Source organism: Nicotiana sylvestris, chromosome 7 (assembly GCF_000393655.2).
Source record: "Nicotiana sylvestris chromosome 7, ASM39365v2, whole genome shotgun sequence".
Lineage (NCBI taxonomy): Eukaryota > Viridiplantae > Streptophyta > Magnoliopsida > Solanales > Solanaceae > Nicotiana > Nicotiana sylvestris.
In genome coordinates this window covers 84,163,953-84,188,009 of record NC_091063.1, presented here as the reverse complement: position 1 = coordinate 84,188,009, position 24,057 = coordinate 84,163,953, and the positions used below count along the sequence as shown (strand labels likewise).

General features: G+C 38.6%; 1 protein-coding gene across 1 annotated transcript; it reads left to right on the top strand.

Annotated features, from left to right (window-relative positions):
* Nucleotides 1–7,298: 7,298 nt before the first annotated feature.
* Nucleotides 7,299–9,995, top strand: LOC138873381 (uncharacterized). The gene is made up of 6 exons (XM_070151849.1): nucleotides 7,299–7,453; nucleotides 7,756–7,918; nucleotides 8,660–9,004; nucleotides 9,103–9,242; nucleotides 9,435–9,567; nucleotides 9,894–9,995. Exons 1-6 carry the CDS (start codon nucleotides 7,299–7,301, stop codon nucleotides 9,993–9,995), a joined length of 1,038 nt encoding a protein of 345 aa, XP_070007950.1.
* Nucleotides 9,996–24,057: the final 14,062 nt, after the last annotated feature.

Genomic DNA, 24,057 nt, shown 5'->3' with positions numbered 1-24,057 from the left:
AGACCTCCCGATCAGTATCCGAGAAGTGCCAAGTCATGCACACAGAAGTCGGGGATAACACCCCGATCCCCAGCAGAGAAGAGGATCATGAACTGGAAATGAATTGATAGCCAAAAAGAATCCCCAGCAGAGAGAATCATATCGGCAGCACTCCAATCCCCAACTGAAAAATAAAATAAAATGAGAGAGTCTTATCGGTGAAAACCTCCACAGGCACCATAAGGCGACGTAAGTTGAGAGAAATAAAACGAGAGAGTCTTATCGGTGAAAACCTTCACAAGCATCATAAGGCGTCGAGAGTTGAGAGAAATGAGAGAGTCTTATTAGTGAAAAACCCTCGAAGGGCACTGTGAGGCGACAAGACAAGATTGGCAGGGAGGATTCGCAGTTAGCAAAGAGTTGAATGCCTGTTTATCCCCAGCAGGATGAGGCCGTCCAAAAAATTGATTGATATGAATAGACTGGGTTGATTAATCCAGAATGCACGACATGATCGTTGGGATCGGTTATATCATTTAAATAAGTTCTTTTCTTTCTTTTTCCCCAGCATTTGTTCAGAAACACTTCCGATACCTTCTACACATAAGTCAACATCCGATTGACTTTTTCAACTCAAGCTTACTTAAATGAGACTAAGTGTCTCATTCCTCTCCAAAACCACTTCGAACCCGGACCAACCAGCCTGATACCACATAATACAATTGAACAACACATAAAGAAGCAGAAATAGGGAAAACAGAGCGGTAACTCATGAAACGACTGGCCGGGTCGTTACATTTGTGGAATTTAGGGGTTAGAGAAAAAACCTAGGGTTGTGATAAAAATAAGATTTAACCACGAAATTTGTTATGGAATTTAGTAAAAATTATATATTTGAGTTCACGAGGTTATGGGTAACAACTTTCTTCGAAAATTTCCAGAATCCGGGCACGTGGGCCTGGGGGTAAATTTTAGGAATCCTATATTTGGGATTGGGTAATCACTTTAATAGTTGGAATACGAACTTTTGAGCACGTAATGATTAATTTTTATACCATTTGACTAGTTTTGGATTGTTCGGCACCAAGTTGAGGCTTTAGAGTGAAGTTGGGGCCGGAAAGTAAGCTTTGAGACGAGGTAAGTCTCTTTTCTAACCTTGTAAGAGCGAATTAACCACAGATGTGAATTGAATTAATATGTACTTCTATTTGTGGCGGCTACGTACACACGAGATGATGAGAGTCCGTATGTAGCTACTAATTATGCTTATGTCCGAGTAGTCTAGGACCCAAATCATGTTATACTTGCGATGTTTGCACCCTACTTGCTAATTTAATTTCTTAAATCATGTTGGAACTTGAAAAGTGAATTGTAAAAGCCTAAACTTCATTTACTAGACCGTTGATGATAATTGGTATTTCTTTGAATAATTTCCTTTTAATAAAACTTGAATCAGACGTTTCAATGCATTTTCTCTTCTTATGGAGCGGGCCGAACGCCTTGGTAGAAGATAAATGCATCTATGGTTCGTGTCGTTCGACCCTCGACAGTGCACAATTTAAATATCTTTATGCTGGATCGGACCGTACGACCTCGGCACGTATAATGAATCTTTGAAACTATTCATAATTGATATTGCTTCATTGGCTTGATATATAAATTGTTAAATGATGGAAATAAACTTGAAATTTACTATTAGTGAGAGGATTGTTTATTATTTCCTGTTATGGAGTTTTCAACTATATTTATGTAATCCATGCTTAGCTGTAATTTATGACATTTTATTATTAGCCCATAGTAAGTGTCAAAGTCGACCCCTCGTTGTCACACCTCCTTTTTATCCGCGCCCGCAGGGGCGCAGAGGAGTTTTTCCAATTAAAGGAAAAATCGAAACGGGATTTTATTTAAAGATTCAGAGTCGCCACTTGGGAGATTTATGGTGTCCCAAGTCACCGGTTAAATCCCGAATCGAGAAAAAGATCGACTCTGTATTACAGTCCGCGAACTAGAAATCCGAGTAAGGAATTATGTTAACACGGGAGAAGGTGTTGGCCATTCCCGAGTTCCGTGGTTCTAGCACGGTCGCTCAACTGTCATATTCGACTTATTTATCTGATTTTAATACATGTTGAACCTATCTGCAAATTTTAACTTTTTACCGCTTTATTATTATTTTAAAAGAGAATTGTAACGTCGTAAAAGCATGTCTCGAACCACGTCACATCAATGTACCCGTGGTTGTTGACACATCTTGACTCCGTTGAGAATTGGATTTGGATCACATAAATGTGCACCCAAGTTTAGGGAGGTAGTGTTATTAAAATACGCGCCTAAAGAGACTAACACATTATTATTTTGGGGAAAGCCGTAAAATTTACTAAACGGCCCGTCCCGAATTCTAAATATTTTATTTAACCCATTTATTGAGGGCCCCGCAAAGTTGCATTTTTATTTGGCGAGGCTCATCTCATTTTTATTCAAGGATATCCTAAAGCGACTATGATTTTCTATTTATTTGTCTCTAAGAATAAAGAAAAATCCTAATCAATTAGCATTAAAAGTTCGGGCTTCAAGTTCAAGTCCGGGTCCAAACAAAAGGAAACACCTTCTAGTTTGAACCCACTACCTAACTTAAGATCCGCCGCCTGCCGTTGTAAATATTAACAAACCAGCTACCATTTCGATCCAATTCAACTTTAGCTTTATTAGATGAATTGGACTAATGGAATTAACTATGTGTAATACAAAGCCATTTTTTGAACTCTTTTTATGACTTGTTGAAAAATGCATCAATGCTTAAAAACTGACATCAGGCTAACATTAATCACTAACATTTGAGAACTAACATTAGTTACTAACATTATTTACATTGCTATTTAAAATAATGTTATTTACTCAAGTGAACTCACAATTTCAGAATTAGACCTATTAAACCAATATGCTGATTTCCATAAACTATTTGAACCTGTTTTGTGACATAAAATATTTGAAACTATTTCACGACTACTGAAAAAGAATTAAATACAGTATATTTCATAACTAGTAATCACCAACTAAGATTAATTACAATTGATGTTCACATGTTTGTAGAAATAGATTCAATCAGTCCAGTTTATGCATTCCAAAGTCATTCTAATACATACTATGAAATACCAAGTGAACTACTGCTTATACATTAAATTAAACACAAAGAAACAGGGAAAATTCAGAAATCCATTCCAACAACTCTTTACTTCCTTTCCATTAAATTTGAGAGCTTTAAAACGTGTACCTGGAAATGAAAGTCAAAAGGGGGTGAGATCAAAAGTAAAAACAACAGCAATCACCAGCAGCAACAAAACAGTCCCAATTTTAATCCAGCTATTAACCCCAGATAGTTCAATGAAACAGTATATGGAAGATGGTTTCAGTCAATTCGAAATTAAAAACCAAAAATAAAAATCAGTGAAACACTAAATTGCAGTTTTTTTTCCCAGTATTTTCAGAATGTTTTCTTAGCTCTCTGCCCCTGTATATCTAGTGTATCCAGAGTGTATATCGAGTGTATACCGCTCTCTCCGCCCCCTCTTGTTTTCTTCTCTCTATCTATTTTTTCCTCTTTTTTTGAACCCCCTTCTTCCTAAATTTTCTATTCTATCTATAGTAAAAATTTTGAAATTTTACAGATTTGTTTTTTTATTATTTATTTATTTTTTAATTAAAAGAAATCCCATTTACAAATTGCTTTTATTTTTTTAGAAAAAGAAATCCCACCTTTATTTACTTTTATTTTTAAAATTCCAACTTTAATTACTTTTATCTTATTTAAAATCCCACTTTTTATTTTTTTAAAAGAGAATCTCACTTTATTTAACTTTTCTTTAAAAAAACAAACCACTTTCTTTTCCTTTTTCTTTTAAAAATGCTACTTTCATTTACTTTAAAAAAATTTAAATTTTTAGATACCTTTATATTTATTTTTTAATCCAACCTTCTTTTACTTTTTAATTTTTTAAAATTTTCACAAAACTTTTTATTTTTTTTAACTTTCTACATTCTTTTACTTTTTTTAAAAGAGAATTCTACCTATTTTTACTTTTATATTTTTTTTATTCAATACTTCCCTTTTTCTTATTTCATTCCCGAAATTTTTTTTGTCTTAAAAAAAAATAATATTTTCGGATTTTGTTTTATAAAAAAAAATAAAAAAAAATATTAATAGTGATAATTCAACTTTTAATTTTTTTTTTTTGTATTTTTATCCTATAATAAAAAGTATAATAAAGCTAAAATAATAGTAGGTTAAAACCCCCTAAAATATTTAGATAAAAAAAGTGAGAAAAAATTAAATGTTGTCAAAAATTAGGTGTTCACACTCGTCACTACTTCTTCGAGGTTAGACTGGATACTTACTCGGTACATATTTTTTATGTACTCATACTACACTTCTGCACTTAACGTGCAAGATCTGAGGCAGGTGCATCTGGATATCAGTCTGACGTGCACACTTGATCACTCCTACGAGACTACACGGTGAGCTGCCTTCGGAGCCCGTTCTGTAGCAGCCGGAGTCCTTCTTTTGCATATTTTTCTTTCTATTCCATTTCAGACAGTAGAGTAGTATTCTTTTGTATATTCTACTAGTAGCTCATACACTTGTGACATCAGGTCTTGGTGATTTATGCTAGTAGACACTTAATGATTTTGGGTTATTTAACTTGTTTCACTTGCTTTTAAAACTTTATCTATCATTTTATTAAAAATCTTACTTCTTATTTATGCCCAACTTAAAAATCAACTATTTTAATTCTTTAAAATAAAGGATCACAGAGTTAGTTCATTGTTGGCTTGCCTAGAGATAACGTTGGGCGCCATCACGGCCTATAGTAGAATTGGGTTGTAACAACATTGTATCAGAGCACTAGGTTCACGTAGGTCTCACAAGTTATGGGCAGGCCTAATAGATCTTGTGAATCGGTATGGAGACGTCCGTACTTATCTTCGAGAGGCTATAGGGTGTTAGGAAACTACTCTTTATTCATCTCCTATCGTACAGTTGATGGTGTACTAAGTTTTTTTTCTCTCACAGATGGTGAGAACGCGCACGACGGACATTCCTGACCCAGGAGGGGCTGCTCCTCCTGTTACTAGAGGTCGAGGCAGAGGCCGGGGGAGGGCACCAGCCCGAGGTAGGGGACGAGGACGCCTCAGAGTTGCCCCAGTTGCACCACCATTGGATCTAGTGGAGGATCCCATCATTAAGGAGCAGGGCGAGGTGCCTGCAGCAGATCCAACCCTGGTAGATTTCATGTCCGCACTGGGCTTTTAGGAGGTTATGGGCTGTATGATGCGATTCATGGATACTATGACCCATGTTGATTTATTTCCAGCAGACCCAGCCACATCTCAAGCGGGAGGGGGGAGCACAGACCCTACTACTCAAGCTCATGGGTATGCAACTGTTGTATATCAAACCCTGGGCACACAACCTGTCGGCGAGGCCCAGCCAGTAATAGCAGCCGTACCTGATCCCAGACCAGCTACGATCGGCGAGCTGCAAAAGCTATTAGACAGATGAACTAGGCTACATCGTCCTGTCTACGGGGGTGAGCGACATGAGGATCTCTAAGACTTCATTGGTTGGTGCAGGGACAGACTGCACAACATAAAGATATTGGAGTCCCATGGGGTGGATTTTACTACTTTCCAGCTGGAGGGCAGGGCCCGTAGGTGGTGGCGGTCGCATCTTCTCGGCAGACCAGCAGGTTATCCTCCTATGACTTGGGATCAATTTACACGCCTTTTCTTGGATATGTATATTCCACCCTCCCAGAGGCAAGAGTTGCGGTTTCAGTTTGAGTAGCTCCATCAGGGTCAGATGTTAGTGATTGACTATGAGGCGAGGTTATCTGAGTTATCTCGCCATGCACTTATGATACTTCCTATAGACGCAGGGAAAGTGCGGAGGTTTGTTGCTAGGTTGCACTCAAGTATTCAGGCCACTATGGCCTGGGAGGTTGAGATGGGGACTTCTTATCATCTAGTAGTGGAGATAGCTAGGAGGATCGAGGGTTACCATAAGAGGGGTAGAGAGCAGATGCAGCGGGATAAGCGGGTCCGTTATTGCGGGGAGTTTAGGGATGCCCCGGCTGGGGGCAGAGGTTAGTTTGGGAGGAGTCAGCCTAGCAGGCCCACATATCCAGCACCACCACTTCCTCGGGGTGCTCTACTACGACCCTATTTCAGTGCCATGCCTGAGAGTTCTTACCGCCCACCAGCTATATAGGGTTCTCTAGTGGGTACTCAGGCCATCAGGGTTCTTCAAGTGCTTGTTTCAGTTCCATGCCAGAGAGTTCTTACCACCCACCAGCCATTCAGGGTTCTTCCAGTGGGTACTCAGGCCATTAAGGTCAGACTTTAGACTAGCAGATCACCATACCGAGAGGTTTTTTTGAGTGCAGAGATTTCAGTCATGTGCGGAGGTTCTGTCCCAGGCTTCGGGGCAAGGTAGTACAGCAGGGCCAACAGACCATTATTGTAGCACCAGCTATCCGACCGCCTAGAGGCGGAGGGCAGGTGGGTAGGGGCCGTCTTAGAGGTGGAGGCCAGGCAGGTGGAGGCCAGCCAGCTACAACCCAGTCAGGTAGGGTCTAGCCAGTCAGCGCCTCAGCTAGGTTCTATGTTTTTCTAGCTAGACCAGATGCGGTGGCCTCAGATGCCGTAATCATAGGTATTATTTCTGTCTGTAGTAAGGATGCTTCAGTATTATTTGACCCATGGTCTACCTATTAATATGTGTCGTCTTTATTTGCTCATTTCCTAAATATTCCTCGCGAGTCATTGGGTACTCCTGTTTATGTGTCCACTCATGTGGGCAATTCTGTTGTTGTGGATCAGATCTATCGGTCATGTGTGGTCACATTCTGTTGATACAAGACTAGAGCGGATCTTCTACTACTTGATATGACCGACTTTGAGGTCATCCTGGGCATGGACTGGCTATCCCTATATCATGTCATCCTTGATTTCCATGCCAAGACTATTACCTTAGCGATGCCAGAGTTGCTGAGATTAGAGTGGAAGGTTTTGTCTGTCAGTACATCTAGTCGGGTTATCTCTTTTCTGAAGGCTCGACATATGATTGAGAAGGGTTGTTTGGCTTATCTAGCTTATGTTCGGGATACTACCACAGAGACTCCGGTGATTATTCAGTGCGAGTAGTCTGGGAGTTCTCTGATGTGTTTCCTTCTGACCTTCCAGGCATGCCACCAAATCGTGATATCAATTCCTGTATTGACTTGTCTCCATGTACCCAACCTATATCTATCCCACCATAACATATGGCTCCGAAAGAGTTAAAGGAGTTGAAGGAACAACTTGAGGAGTTTCTAGCAAAGGGGTTCGTCAGACCAAGTGTATCATCTTGGGGTGCACCAGTGTTATTTGTGAAGAAGAAAGATGGGACTATGTGGATGTGCATTGATTACCGCCAGAAGTTACCATTAAGAACAAGTACCTGTTGTCGCATATTGATGATTTGTTTGACCAGTTGTAGGGTGCTAGGGTGTTCTCTAAGATCGACTTGAGATCGGGGTACCACCAGTTGAAGATTCAGGACTCGGATGTCCCGAAGATTGCTTTCCATACTAGATATGACCATTATGAGTTTGTAGTGATGTCTATCGGCTTGACTAAAGCCTCAACGACATTTATAGATTTGATGAACATGGTGTTCAGACCATATATTAATTCGTTTATCATTTTCTTCATTGATGACATTTTGATCTACTCGCGCAGCATGGAGGAGCACGCGCAACACTTGAGAGTGGTGCTTCAGACATTGCGGGAACAGAATCTATATGTTAAGTTCTCAAAGTGTGAGTTTTGGCTAGATTCTGTAGCATTCTTGGGGCATGTTATATCAGACGAGGGTATTAAGGTGGATCCCAAGAAGATTGAGGTAATTCAGATTTGACCTCGTCCCACTTTGGCGACCGAGATCAGGAGCTTCTTAGGGTTAGCAGGTTATTATCGTAGGTTTGTGGAGGGCCTCTCATCTATTGCAGCACCTTTGACTAGATTGACCCAGAAGGGTGCTCTGTTCCGTTGGTCTGATGACTATGAGGCGAGCTTTCAGAAGCTCAAGATAGTTTTGACTACAACACCAGTTCTAGTGTTGCCTTCCGGTTCGAGGATGTATACTGTGTATTGTGACGCTTCATGTGCCAGTTTGGGTTGTGTATTAATGTAGGAGGGGCGAGTTATTGCATATGCTTCACGTCAGCTGGAGATCCACGAGAAGAACTACCCTGTGCACGATTTGGAGTTGGCAGTGATTTTTCATGCTCTAAAGATCTAGAGGCATAATCCTCATGGGGTGTCCTATTAGGTTTACACTAATCATTACAGCTTGGAACATTTGTTCAAGCAAAGGAATCTTAATTTGAGACAGTGCAGATGACTTTATTTACTGAAGGACTATGACATCACCATTCTTTACCATTCGGGAAAGGCAAATGTAGTTGCGGATGCCTTGAGTAGAAAGGCAGATAGTATGGGTAGTTTGGCATTCATTTCAGTAGAAGAGAGACTACTAGCTTTGGACATTTAGTCCTTGGCTAACAGACTCGTGAGGTTGGATACTTCAGAGCCCAACTAAGTTCTTGCATGCGTCGTTGCCAAGTCTTTACTATTGGAGCAGATCAAGGCTCGACAGTTTGTTGATCTGCATTTGATGGTTCTCAGAGAAACGGTACTACAAGGTGGTGCCAAGGAGGTTTCTGTCGGCGAGGATGGTGTTCTACGACTCCAGGGTTATCTATATGTTCCTAATGTCGATGGCTTGAGGGAGAAGATTCTAGAAGAGGTACACAGTTCTCGGTATTCCATTCATCCAGGTGCTACGATGATGTATCACGGCCTGAGACAACATTATTGGTGGCGGAGGATGAAGAAAGACATAGTTAAGTATGTATCTAGATGCCTAAATTGCCAGCAGGTTAAGTATGAGCACCAGAGGCCAGGTGGCCTACTTCAAAAGATGACTGTACCAGAGTAGAAATGGGAGCACATTACTATGGACTTCATAGTTGGGGTGCCACGGACCTTGTAGAAGTTTGATGCAGTTTGGGTTATTGTTGATAGGTTGATCAAGTCGGCACACTTCATTCCAGTTGTGACTACGTATACTTCAAAGAGGTTGCCAAGATTTACATTGAGGAGATAGTTCGGTTGCATAGTGTGCATGTTTCCATCATAACAGATAGAGGCCCTCAGTTTACTTCGTATATCTAGAGATCATTACAGAGTGAGTTGGGGGCCCATGTAGAGCTTAGTACAACATTTCATCAACAGACCAACGAGCAGTCGGAGCAAACAGTTTAGATCTTGGAGGACATGCTCAGAGCATGTGTGATTGACTTTGGAGGGCAGTGGGATCGATTATTACCTTTGACCGAGTTTGCTTACAACAACAGTTATCAGTCCAATATTGAGATGGCTTCATTTGAGGCTTTATATGGTCGGCGATGTCGTTCTCCCATCGAGTGGTTTGAGCCCAGCGAGGCTAAGTTATATGGTACTGATTTGGTGAAGGATGCCTTAGAAAAGGTAAAGTTGATTCAGGAGCAACTTCGCACGGCACAGTCCAGACAGAAGAGTTATGCAGATCAGAACGCACGTGATTTATCATTTATGGTGGGCAAGAAGGTTCTCTTGAAAGTCTTACCGATGAAGGGGATCATGAGGTTCGGGAAGAAGGGAAGGTTAAGCTCAAGGTTTATAGGCTCATTTCAGGTGTTGAGACGAGTTGGGGAGTTTCTTATGAGCTTGCTTTACCTCACATCCTATCGGAAGTTCATCCGATTTTCCACGTGTCTATGCTTTGGAGGTATCATGCTGACTTGTCACATGTGTTAGACTTCAACACGATTCAGTTAGATGAGAGACTAGGTTATGAGGAGGAGCTAGTTGCCATTGTTGATAGGCAGGTTTGCCAATTGAGATCCAAGAGGATTTCCGCGGTAAAGGTTCAGTAGAGGGACAACCACTTGAAAAAGCGACCCGGGAGTCCGAGGAGGACATGCGGAGCAGATATCCACACTTATTCAGTACTCCAGGTATGATTCTAAACTCGTGCGAGGACGAACGTTTGTTTAAGAGATGGTTAATGTAACAACTCAATCAGTCATTTTGCTTTCTAGAACCCCATTCCCCTAAATAAGACTTCCCGTAGGTGCTATTACTGTTTTATGACTTGCGGGGATGCTTAGTTCGAGATTTGGAAGAGTTCAGGTTGAAATCAGAACACTTGGTTCCTTAAAGTTGGCTAAAAAGGGCTAAGTTTGACTTTGATCAACATTTTAAGCAAACGACTTTGGAATCAGGATTTGACAGTTCCAATAGGTTCGTATGATGATTTTGGACTTGTTCATATGTTCGTATCAGATTTTGGATGACCCGGAAGTGTTTTGGTGCCTAATAGTGAAAGTTGATTCTTTGAAGGTTTTTGAAGTTCTTTAAATTTGGTTTGGAGTAGGTTTTGGTGATATTGAGGTCTAAATGGGATTTCGAGACCGGGAATAGTTTCATAATATCATTTAAGACTGACACACAAAATTTGGTGTCATTCCGAGTAGTTTAATTACATTTCGGCACATTGGGAGTAAATTGAAGAACTTGAAGTTCATATTCTTAATTCAATTGGTTTGGGGTGGGATTCATAGTTGATGTTGCTTTGTGCGTTCTAAGAGTTCGAGCGAATCCATTTTATAATTTCAAACTTGTTGGTATGTTCGGGTGGGGCCTCGGGGGCCCTAGGTGTTAATCGTCAAGGCTCAGACCAAGTTGGAAATTGGGAGCAACAGTTGAAGCTCCTAGCTGCTGTTGTAATCGCACCTGCGCTTGGTCAACCGAGGTGCGAGCTCGTAGAAGCGACCCATTGTGGGCTGCCCAATGACCGTAGAGGCAAGGCAAGTGCCACTACTATGGCGCCGCAGGTGCGAAGAAGGCCATCGCAGGAGCGGACTGGGATCGCAGTTGCAACATATGCACCGCAGTAGCGAGGGAGACGGCTGAGGGGAAGGACCGCATCTGCGAGGCCTTTCCGCAGATGCGGCTACTGAGCCACTGAAGCGCAAATCACTTGGTAGAAGGTTTCAATTAATACGGAACTTAAACCATTTCTAACCCATTTCTCTCACTTTTAGGGCGATTTTGGAGCTTCTTGAGAGAGGTTTTCATCTACCATTTTAAGGTAAGTAACTTCTACACAATATTAGTTTAAGACATAGATTATGGGTAGATTTTAACATGTAAATTTGTGGAATTTATGGGTTAGAGGAAGAACCTAGGGTTGTGATAAAAATAAGATTTAACCACGAAATTTGTTATGAAATTTAGTGAAAATCATATATTTGAGTTCACGAGGTTATGGGTAACAACTTTCTTCGAAAATTTTCGGAATCCGGGTACGTGGGCCCGGAGGTAAATTTTAGGAATCCTATATTTGGGGTTGGGTAATCACTTTAATACTTGGAATATGAACTTTTGAGCACGTAATGATTAATTTATTTACCATTTGACTAGTTTTGGATTGTTCGGCACCGAGTTGAGGCTTTAGAGTGAATTTAGGGCCGGAAAGTAAGCTTTAAGATGAGGTAAGTCTCTTTTTTAACCTTGTAAGAGGGAATTAACTCCATATGTGAATTGAACTAATATGTGCTTCTATTTGTGGGAGCTATGTACACACGATGTGATGGGAGTCCGTACGTAGCTACTAATTATGCTTATGTCCGAGTAGTCTAGTACCCAAATCATGTTATACTTGCGATGTTTGCACCCTACTTGCTAATTTAATTGCTTAAATCATGTTGGAACTTGAAAAAGGAATTGTAAAAGCCTAAACTTCATTTACTGTACCGTTGATGATAATTGGTTTCCTTTGAATAATTGCCCCTTAATAAAAACTTGAATAAGATGTTTCAATGTATTTTCTCTTCTTGTGGAGCGGGCTGAACGCCTCGGTAGAAGATAGATACATCTATGGTTCGTGTCGTTCGACCCTCGACATTGCACAATTTAAATATTTTTATGATGGATCGGACCGTACGACCTCGGCATAATTGTGTATAATGAATCTTTGAAACTATTCATCATCGATATTGCTTCATTGTGATATATAAATTGTTAAATGATGGAAATAAACTTGAAATTTACTATTAGCGAGAGGATTGTTTATCATTTTCTGGTATGGAGTTTTCAGCAATATTTATGTAATCCATGCTTAGCTGTAATTTATGACATTTTTTATTAGCCCATAGTAAGTGTCAAAGTCGATCCCTCGTCACTACTTCTTCGAGGTTAGACTGGATACTTACTCGGTACATATTTTTTATATACTCATACTAAACTTCTGCACTTAATGTGCAGGATTTGAGGCAGGTGCATCTGGATATCAGTCCGACGCGCACAATTGATCACTCCTACGAGACTACACGGTGAGCTGCCTTCGGAGCCCGTTCTGCAGCAGCCAAAGTCTTCCTTTTGCATATTTTTCTGTCTATTCTATTTCAGACAATAGAGTAGTATTCTTTTATATATTCTACTAGTAGCCCATACACTTGTGACACCGGGCATTGATGATTTATGCTAGTAGACACTTAATGGTTTTGGGTTATTTAACTTGTTTCACTCGCTTTTAAAACTCTATCTATCATTTTATTAAAAATCTTACTTCTTATTTATGCACAACTTAAAGATCAATTATTTTAAATCTTTAAAGCAAAGGATCACAGAGTTAGTTCATTGTTGGCTTGCCTATCGATAACATTGGGCGCCATCACGGCCTATAATAGAATTGAGTCGTGACAGCATGGTCACAAGCTCACAATCACATGAAACAGATAATATAAGAATGCATGGGCATGATCAATAAATATCAAATTCCATATTTCCGAGCTAGTATAAGTGGCATGCTATGATGTATGCTTGTGCGAGTGTACTACTGCAACCCAAGTCAACAAGTAATTTCAAAGACATCGAATAGCTCATCGAAGCAATGTAATAAGTCAGGTAAGTTGTATGACACACACAAGGAAAAGCAAACCATCACATGAAAATTTCCAGCGCAATGTGCCCAAGCCATCACACATCATCCCTGTACATTGCCACTATTATATCTACGATAGCCACCATATCACTCTGCCCTGACAATATCATCAGCCACCTGTATCGATCTGATAGCAACCCGTATCACTCTGTATAACAGCCACCCTTATCTCTCCGTCCGGATAATAATATAATAGCCACCTGTATCACTTCGTACATTCAACAACAGTGAGATGCCACCCTTATGCCCTGCATAACAATGCCGGTGAAATGCCATTCTTATACTCCGCATAACAACAATCAAATCACATAAAAATTCACATGTGCTAACATCACAACTTCACGACATATCAACTCGTACCACAAGTTCCCATGGGACAAAACCTTTCCAAAGATCCAACTATATCACCATTTTCACAACAAATAGCTCAAACACAATGTGTATAAAATCTCAATAACATCAAAATGAACGGAAAAATAACTCAACAAAGAACAACACCCCCTTTAAACACAACTTCAATTAAAATAGATTAATGACTTTCAATGACCTCAATTCCAATTATTTGTTAAGGATAACTCGATAGTGAAAGTATTTCCATGAAGTGGCAACTTCGGATTCCAATGTATGAATTAGGCTAATATTGAAAGGGATGAAACGAACTAGTACTACGCCTAAATGCTTTCTGAGAATAACTTGGCAATAAAAGAATATCACGCAACAACAATCTTAACTAAGAGTAACTCAACAATAAAAAAAATCACATAATGATAAAAGTGGTAACAATTTAAAATAAAGCATATAAGAGCAAACATAACAATAAAAGATAGAACGTGTCACGATCCAAATCGGAGGGTCACGATGGGCATCTGGTGCCTTACTCAACCGGGTACGCGCCTAAGAATCCGATCAAACTTACAAAATCCAATCACTCATTCCATAACGAGTCCAACCATACCAAAATTTCGACATCAAATCGGCCTTCAAATCCTCATTTTATACTTTAGAACTTTTTTATGAAAATCCCCAATTTTCTCCAACTCGAATTACTAATTTAATGATAAAAATAAAGATGAAATCACGATATAAAATTTAATACAGGTGAAGAACACTTACCCCAATACAAAACATGGAAATCACTTTCAAAATCGCCCAAAACCGAGCTCTCTAACCCCAAAAGTGATAAAAGTATCATAACCCTCGAAATAGAGGACTTTTATATTCTGCCCAAATGTTCCTCTTTGCGATCGCGAAGTACAAAAATACAAGCTGCCAAAATTAACCCTTCGCGAACGCATGCATACAGTTGCGAACGCGGAACTCAATCCCCAGCAAACATCGCGAACACATTCCACATCTTACGAACACGGAGAGCAAATTCCTGATGCCCCCTTCCAATTCCTTATACGTGATCGCGTATACCCCAATGCGAACACGAAGACAAAAATCCTCAAAGCCACGCGAACTCGGTCTCCGTTTCGCGACCGCAAAAAATGCCATCTTCCTCAGAACACAACGCACACACGATTGATTCATCGTGATCGCGAAGAAGAATGACAGATAACAACAAATCAATAGTCCAAAATAGAAAGATAATGGCCCGTAGCCTATCCGAAACATACTCTGGGGCCCCGGGATCCCGTCCGAACATACCACCCAGTTTTGAAATATAACGCAGATCTATTCGAGGCCCCAAATCACATCAATAAATATCAAAACTACGAATCACATCCCAAATCGAACTTAGGAACTTTCAACTTCTACAACTCGCATCGAATCATATCAATTCAATCAGGAATAACCTCAAACTTTGAATGTAAGTTCCAATTGACATAACAGAGCTATTCCAACTCTCTCAATTGCAATTCGAGCCCGATATCCACAAAATTAACTCCCGATCAAACCTCTTAATCTTCCAAACCTTGAACTTTCTAATTTTTACCAAATGCATCAAATCAACCTATGGACCTCCAAATACAAATTCGGACACACGCCTAAGTCCAAACGAAGCTATTGGAATCATCATAATACCATTCCGGAGTCTTCTATACAGAAGTCAAGTCCGATCAACTCTTTTCACTTAAGCTTCTCAAGAATTATTCTCCCAAATTTATCCCGAATCATCCGAAAATCGAACTGGACCATACACACAAGTCATATACATGATACGAAGCCGCTCGAGACCTTAAGCTACTGAATGGGACGCTAAATCTCAAAGCGATCAATCGAATCGTTACAACATCTCACCAAAGCAAAATTTCACATAATTTAACTTGTAACATGGATCCAAAACAATAACAACAAACAACAAATAATTGGTCATATTATTAAAAGACAAATATTTATGAAATTTCTCCATTATTGTCAATGCTATATTTCTCATGTCATCATCTTCATGAACAAAAAGAGACTCAATTACAAAATGAATAGCAATCAATTCACGAAAAACAATGTGTTAGAAGTATACAATGAGCTAGGAAACTTTAATGTCGTATTATAAAATAACTTTAAAAACTTCGCAAAGCATCTTGCAGCTTGAAAATCGTCATACCTAAGAGGTCTAATAGTTTTTTATCTCTTTTTTTCTTCTTCTTATTTACATGCTTCTTTTTCCCATTTTCGCTTCTTCACAAGAATTACCAACATCATTGATCTAAAAAAATTCAATAGTTTTTTTTATCCTTTTCCTTGTTATATTTTGCATCTTTCCTGTCATCCATCATTTCATTTTAACCCCTATCAAAGTACTTTTTATAACTTGGATCGTCTAATTTTATCCTTATAGAAGCTTTCTCAAATTTCTCAACATGTTCCAACATCTTATATGTGGAATTCCATCTCGTATCAACATCAAGACAAACAAGTTGTTTATAAGAAATTTTCTCTTTTTCAACACATTTCTTAAATAAACTGTATTTGATAGGAGAAGACCGCACTTATCTAGTTGCATTTCGAATTCGAATTATAGCCTTATTTTGCTCAGCTAAGCCTTCTTTGACAATTAAATTAATATGGGCAGCACATTTAACATGCATGTATTTATTTTCTAAAATTGAATTTTTCCACTTTACATACTTCATCAAGTAATCAAGATAAGTATCGTTTGAACTTGCATTATCTACCGTCACTATAAAAACACTTTCAATTCCCCAATTAAATTCCTCAATAGAATTGCCAGTAATCCGTCCTGCATGGCTCTCAATGAGCTGAAAGATTAAATTCTCTTTTGGTACAACCAATCGTTGTCAATCAAATATATTGTAAGACACATATAATTAAGATTTTAAATTGATGTCCAAGTGTTTGTGGTAAGGCACAAACGATGCTTTTAAATTAATTTTTTCAATGTGACTTTATCTTTTACGTAAAGCTCCAAACAATCTCTTACAATTGTATTTCTCGAATGGATTATGAATCTAGGTTCAAGTACTTTACTAGATATCTGAAAACCTTCCCCTTCTATAATCTTAAAGGGCAACTCATCAATAATAATCATGGCAGCCAATGCGTTTCTAACTTTTTCTATGTTAAATGGTCTTGATTTGCTAGTTTCTTTACTATCACCCTTTTCACCTTTGGTGGCAAAATCAGTTATAGATTTTTTATTTTTATCTATTTTATAAGGATATAATTTACACAGATCCATATGGCTTCACACATTTGAAGTGCCATTTCTCCCTGAAGGAGCAAGTTCTTTTTTTATAATAATTACGTGTAGCTTTAACTGGTTCATTTTCTTCAATTTTAGTAAAATGATACCAGCACTAACCCTTGATCACTATATTTCTTTTGAGGAGCTTTTCGATTGGTTCTTTTTTGTTTTTGAGGTGGCCAAGGAGGTATACATGTCTTTGGGTTTATTTCTAATATCCTCTGTTCTGCTCTGATCATGGTCATTAATTTGAAAACTTTAACTCTTGCCCATAGCATTTGATTGATCCATAGATATAACTTGTTAAAACAAATAAAAATGAGAATCATTAGTGATTAAATAAAGACAAAGATATTTAGTAATTCTTGATAAATAGTTGAAATAAGAATAATTTAAAAGAATTATTTGATTATGAAGAATGTATTAAATGAATACTGAAAATATGATTGTTAAACTTAATGTTTATGAATTGTGTGATATCACATTTGTCACGACCCAAATTCTCCCTCTGTGAACTATCGTGACGGCACCTAGTCTCTACGACTAGGTAAGTCTATCATTTGCGAAAAATGAAACGAAAACATAAAATCTATCAACTAACAGGTAAATTTAAACAAGAAAATGAGATACCGCTCGACAAATACAATAATCACTTTCGACAGGTGCATGAACTCTCCCAAAATTCGGAATGCATTAAGTCACAAGCTAAAGAAAGAAACAGTACTCCCATACCCCAGAGTCTAATAAAAGAAGAAAATACAAGAAGCGTTTGATATGGGGAAGAATAGATAGGGACTCCGAGGTTCGGGGACACGACAGATATACCTTAAAGTCTTTATAGTTGGCTTGCCTCACTATTAATGCGGCTGATAAGCGGTACCTGGATCTGCACACGAAAAATATGTGCAGAGAAGGATATGAGTACACCAAAATGGTACCTAGTAAGTGCCAAGCCTAACATCGGTCGAGTAGTGACGAGATCAGGTCAGGGCCCTACTAGTATAAATATAATGAAATAAGACAGAATGAAATATCACAGTAAAATAAATACGAAAATCTAACAGGAATAGAATTAATGAAAGACAACAACTTAGAACACAGAGATAACAACAGGGGATCTACCGAGATACCGTCACATAGTCCCAAACGTAAATGTGCAAGGGGATCTTTCGGAATACCGTTCCGTAGTTCCAAATTAAATATGCAGAACAAGGGGATTTTCCAAAATACCGTTCCGTAGTCCCAAAGTAAATATGTAGTATAAGGGGATCTCCCTGAATAGCGTTCCGTAGTTTCAAAGGAAATACGCAGCTCAACCAATAGAAATAATAGTTATAGCAAGAAAAAACTACAGTTTAGACCAAGTGCAAGTCAAGGAAAGCAGGAAATATTCACTAAACATGTTACATAAAGTTCAAATAGGCAGTTAAAACACGTAGTCATGCTATTGTAAACTAAACATGATAGTTACATATGCTAGTGTAGTTCAAATAAGGAGCAACAAATTTATGATTTAGTGAAAAAATGGGGTTTTACAATAAATAGCCCGTGTACGTACTCTTCACCTCACGTACACGACGCTCACATATCAAAACAGTACCAAATACTAAGGGTAGTTCCCCCATACAAGGTTAGGCAAGCCACTTACCTCGAACCAAACTCAATTCAATCCGTCACAATGCTCTTTCCATGAATATCTGACTCCGAATGGCCCAAATCTAGCCAAAACCAATTACATAACATAAATACAACTACAAAAAACTAATCTAGCTATTAAAATCAAAGCTAAGACAAGAAATTAGAAAATCGCCCAAAAAGCCTCCCCGGGCTCACGTCTCGAAATCGAGTAAAAGTCACAAATACGAATACCCATTCAATCATGAGTCTAACCATATCAAATTTGCTCAAATCCGATACTAAAATCTTGATCAAAGCCCCAAAATTCGGTCTAAGAACTCTTCTCAAAAAATTTCAATTTTCACCTCAAATCCGAAATTAAATGATAAAATTAATAATAGATTAGTGGGATATAACCAAAATCAAATTAAGAATCATTACCCAATTGATATCTCTAAAAATCCCTCAAAATCTTGTCCAAATCCGAGCCCTCAAACTCAAGTTTTGATAAAAGTGGTCAGCCCTCGTTTTTGAAATATTTAAGTACTGCCCAGTGATTCCTTCTTCGCGAACGCGGAAAACCCCTCGCATTCGTGAATCACAACTCACCTTGACCTAGAAATTATTCATCGCGAACGCGATGACCCTGTCACACACACGAATAATACTCAGCTCACCCCTTTGCGAACGCAGGACCAACATCGCGAACGTGTAGGCATAAGGGCCTGGGGGGCCAGCTGGCCATTCCTTCTACGTGAATGCATGATCTATATCGCGAACGTATAGGCTAACCTTCCCAGTGCTTCGCGAACACAGGACCTCCTTCGCAAACGCGAAGCACAAAATCTCACCTGACACAAAGTCCTCTTTGCGAACGCGCGATGAAGGAATGGTCTGCAACAAAACACTAGAAAATCTGCCAACTCCCAAAATCCAAAAATGATCAGTTAAGCATCTGAAACTTACCCGAGGCCCCCGAGACCTCAACCAAATATGCCAACCAATCCTAAAATACCATACGAACTTATTCGAGCCTTCAAATGACATCAAACAACGCTAAAATCACAAATTGCACTCTAATTCAAACTTAAAGAACTTAAAACTTCAAAATTCTACAACCGATGCCAAAGCCTATCAAACCACGTCTGATTGATCCCAAATTTTGCACAAAAGTCTTAATCAACACTGCAGACCTACTCCAACTTCCAGAATTAGAATTCGACCCCGATATCAAAATTTCCACTACCGATCCATATCTCCAAAAATTCGACTTTCGCCATTTCAAGCCTAAATGAGCTACGGACCTCCAAAACACAATACGGCACACCCCTAAGCCCAAAATCACCCAACGGAGCTAATAAATTGACGAAACTCCATTCCAGAGTCGTCTTCACACACTTCCGACCACGATTCAAATTTTAAGACTTAAGCCTCCGTTTAGGGACTAAGTGTCCCAAAATACTCCAAAAACCAAAACGAAACCTCCCGCCAAGTCACAATAGCAGAAAAAATACGGGGGAAGCAGTTAATATGGGATTAGAGATCTAGCTCTCAAAACAATTGTTGGGTTGTTACAACATTCTTGCTTAATTTTTGGCACAAACATCCCTCTAGGGATGATATACAGACCTAGTAAATTGTCATAGCATGCAAATACTATGTGTTACAACCCATATTCACGTATGTTAGCTCATGCCATAAGGTAGTCAACGTAAATCCATGAAGAGATTATCTTTAAGATGATAAGAAGTTAATCCTATTGGTCTTAAATGATACAAAAAAGTATAAGGGTGGTTAACAAGTATTAGAAGTTAAACGAATTAAGGATGTTATCACCCGTATTTTCGGATAAACCTAGAGGTGCTTAATATACTCAAGAGGTAGTGTTTTAAGGTATTTGAATCATATAATATCCGTATTATAAGTCTTGAAGTCAAATGAGTTATGAGACAAAAGTCGACAAAAGTTGTCACAACTTAGGTTCATAATTTTACTTAAACATTAGGTCAAATGTTACTAAGCTTTTCTCCCAATTTACTTAGAATTATGGGGTAATCTACCAAAAAAATTGAAGATCTACGAGTCTAGTTTTCAACATATTAAGCCGTTCATCGATACGATCTTGAAGTAGAGAGATATTCGCATTTTCGTAAGACTGCGCCAAGCACCTCTCTATGGGGCCCACTTAGGCGGTTTAAGACATTTGGGTATATATATGATGCCTCCAACCCGTTTTAAGTCATGTTTTTCATGATATTCAAACCTTAGGACCCTAGTAACACCCTCTCAAGTTTCTCTCAAGATTCAAGACCCAAACAAAGGGCTAACAACACAAATCAAATGTCGGGAATCCCGTGGCGCTAGTAAGTTTCTTTTTCTTCTTGTTGTTGCTCATTTTTGTGTTGTTCCAGCTCGCGTGGGAGGTTGTTTTAAAAGGTTTATATTCTATAAATACTCCCTCAAGTTCTTAATATCAACCCTAGGAGATTTCAAGCCTTCTAAAGTGATTTTATTGCCGAAAAACACTAATTGATTGCTAGTTTTGCTTTCTTGTTGTTGTGGGAGCATTGGAGGGTAATTTCATGGAAAATTAAGGTCAAATTGGAGTTGCTCTTTCTGTATAAAGGTAAGGAACCTCTTACTCTATATGTATTTAAGATTATCCAAGTTGCAGCTAAGTCATTGAAGCTAGAACTTGTGGAATATATATCGAAAGGCTTGGTAGTAATGTTATCGGTTGGTGGACTATTTTGGGAGGTTCAATATGATTAACATTGATGTTGTTTGGGCTGTATGGTGATTGTTTTCACTTGTGGAAGTCATATAAATAGGGTAGGTGCTGTCTGTTTCATCATAAAATAGATTGTGGTCGGTACATAATAGTTACGACGCTTAAACATTAACGATAATGTCATTTCTCCTATTGTAGACTAAGGAGTCTTGACATTTGCATAGCTTGAGGTTGGGCAGTATATACAAGGTATGTGAGGCTATCCATTTCCTTCTTTTGCACAACTCCGATTATACATAATGTAATGAACGAGCTTCCAAAGATACTTTACTCTTAGATGGTAGCAGTACTTACATTATTTCCCCTCTTATGGAACGATTAATGTTGATGTTGCTTCTCTTATTCTTATATTATCAATATTGTTAGTACTTCCTCATTCTTATAAGGTTCATAGTGAAGAGTTAGTCCTAATAACGTGTACAGAGGATACCGACCTTACGTCACTCCGAAAGGTTTAGAACGTGATTCCATGAGTTGAGCATGCAATATTATATATGTATCTATTTTACTCTACCGAGCCGCGCTATAGTCAACCAGGTACGACACCTATTGTGCAACCACTGATCAATTGGGTTTTACCGAGATCCACCTAGCTGGGTACGATTCTACTAAGCCTTATGATGGCCGGGTACGTCTTTACCGAGCCTATTACGGCCGGGTATGATATGATGATGATGATACCCACAGAGGCATATGTTTTAAAAGTTTATGCATATATACATATGTATCATGCATTGCATGTCAGTAGCCCTCAGAGGTACCCAGATGTTACAGGTTGTATATTCTCTATCTCTGCTTACATTACTGTTCGTACTTATGGTTCCCTGCCTCACATACTCAGTACTTTATTCGTACTGATGTCCTTTTATTTGTAGACGCTGCATGTCGTGCTGCAGGTCCTGATAGACAGTCAAGCGCAACTCCCCCACCACAGTAGGCAGTCCAATTCAGCGGTGATTGGCGAGATCCCTTCTTCGGACTTGCCGTGGTCTTGGTATGCATTTTTGTTATAGACATTATGGATATGTCGGGGCCCTGTTCCGGCAATGTTGCAGCACTTACGTTCCTTTAGAGGCTTATAGACAGGTATCGACTCATGTATAGTTTGGTACGCTTTGTCGGCTGATTTTTGTTGTATAGTCTTTCATGGTAGCGTGGTAGCTCGTACCTTATATATAGTTTCTTGATTGTCTGGTCATCCCATGTTATGTATGTTCATGTCATCATCTTTTGTTGTTAGTTGTCCATGATCCATGTCTACCCATTATATTGATCTCGTCGGCCCTAAAAGATAATAAAGAAGGTTAGATAAAATATACATTGGTGCTCGGCAAGTATGACCGGGTGCTAGTCATGGCCCTCCAGTTTGGATCGTGACACTATGATTCAATGTATTAATATTTGTTGGAAACAAGACGATATCTGCCTTCTCAAATTTGGCTTTATTTATTAATTGTACTTTCTCTAAATTGTAGTTTACTATCATATATAAAGAAAACTAAGAGAATAGTTTACTTTCATGATTCTGAAAAGAAAATTATGAAAATAGCTTCAATATCAAATCGGGAAAAGAAGAGGAGTAGAAGACATACCTTCGTCTTCGTGTGTGGAACGTGGGGGTTTATAGTTGTTTTGTTTCAATAGCAGCAGTCAATAGAGAAGCTCAAAGATGTATAATATTCTTGTTTCAATAGTAATAGTTAAGGATAGGTTTGGCGTTTGGGTATCTTGTAGTTACTTCTTTTCATCAGAATCCACCCAAAATCCAAGGCCCAAGGTAAATATTAAATGCCTTCTATTTTAGACTTAACATATAAATATATTTTATACATATTATAAATATTGGGTTCGCTTTGGTATTATTGAAACCTACGATTTTACTTTAAAAAACCTAGTAATCGCTTCAGTTAGATTCGGTTTGATATGATCGATCGATTTTCAGAATAGTTTTGACACCCCGGATTGAGATTGTACTATTTGATCTTCTCCTATGATTTTGTCTTACTTCCCACTGTTTTCGCTCTTCAATCATATAGTAGCATCTCCGCTCTTTAAATGCTACAAACTCATTACGGCAAAATGGGAATTAAAATAGGAAATAAACAACATCTCCATTCTCCAACACAAGGCGAGCCATTTGAAAGCTCAAGACTCAAGCTGCTGATCTTGAGTTTTTTTTTTAGTTCTATCATCTGTCAAATTGCCCTAAAAACAGGCTCACATGAGACATGTACGTTGTACTCACAACAACAACAACAACAACAACAACAACAACCCAGTATAATCTCACTTAGTGGGGTCTGGGGAGGGTAGTGTGTACGCAGACCTTACCCCTACCCTAGGGTAGAGAGACTGTTTCCAAATAGACCCCCGTCATCCTTCCCTTCAAGAACTTCACAACCTCTCGGTTGGAAGTGGTGGTTGGAAGTGGAGTACGTTGTACTCCATCAATAGAAATATAATTATGATAATTTTTAACGGGTTAGCAGTTTATTCTATAAGAAAATTGAGTAATACGCCTCCGAAACTATAAACCATTAATTATAAAAATTCATTCTATTCACCAACCGTTAATTCGAAAATTTGATACCAGTAAGTCAATAAACTAGTTTTGATAATCTGTTATCAGTTACAGTTTGATTTTGAATAACCCTAATATGTATTTTTGAATAACAAAAAAATTATTTATGGATAAACGAGTATAAGCAAATACAGAAAAGAAAAAGAAAGCTGTGTATAAAAGTCCAACGGAGGCCCTTTTAACAGAAAATCAAACTATGTTGGGAACACGTGTACATTTTGAATCCTGAAGGATCGAAGTATTAAAAGAAAATAAAGAAAAGGGTCGAAGTGACACCTATAATCAGAATCTGAAACTCCAAAAAAGATCTTACGGCCCACGATCCAGTTCAAGAATGTAAGCGGTTGCACAAT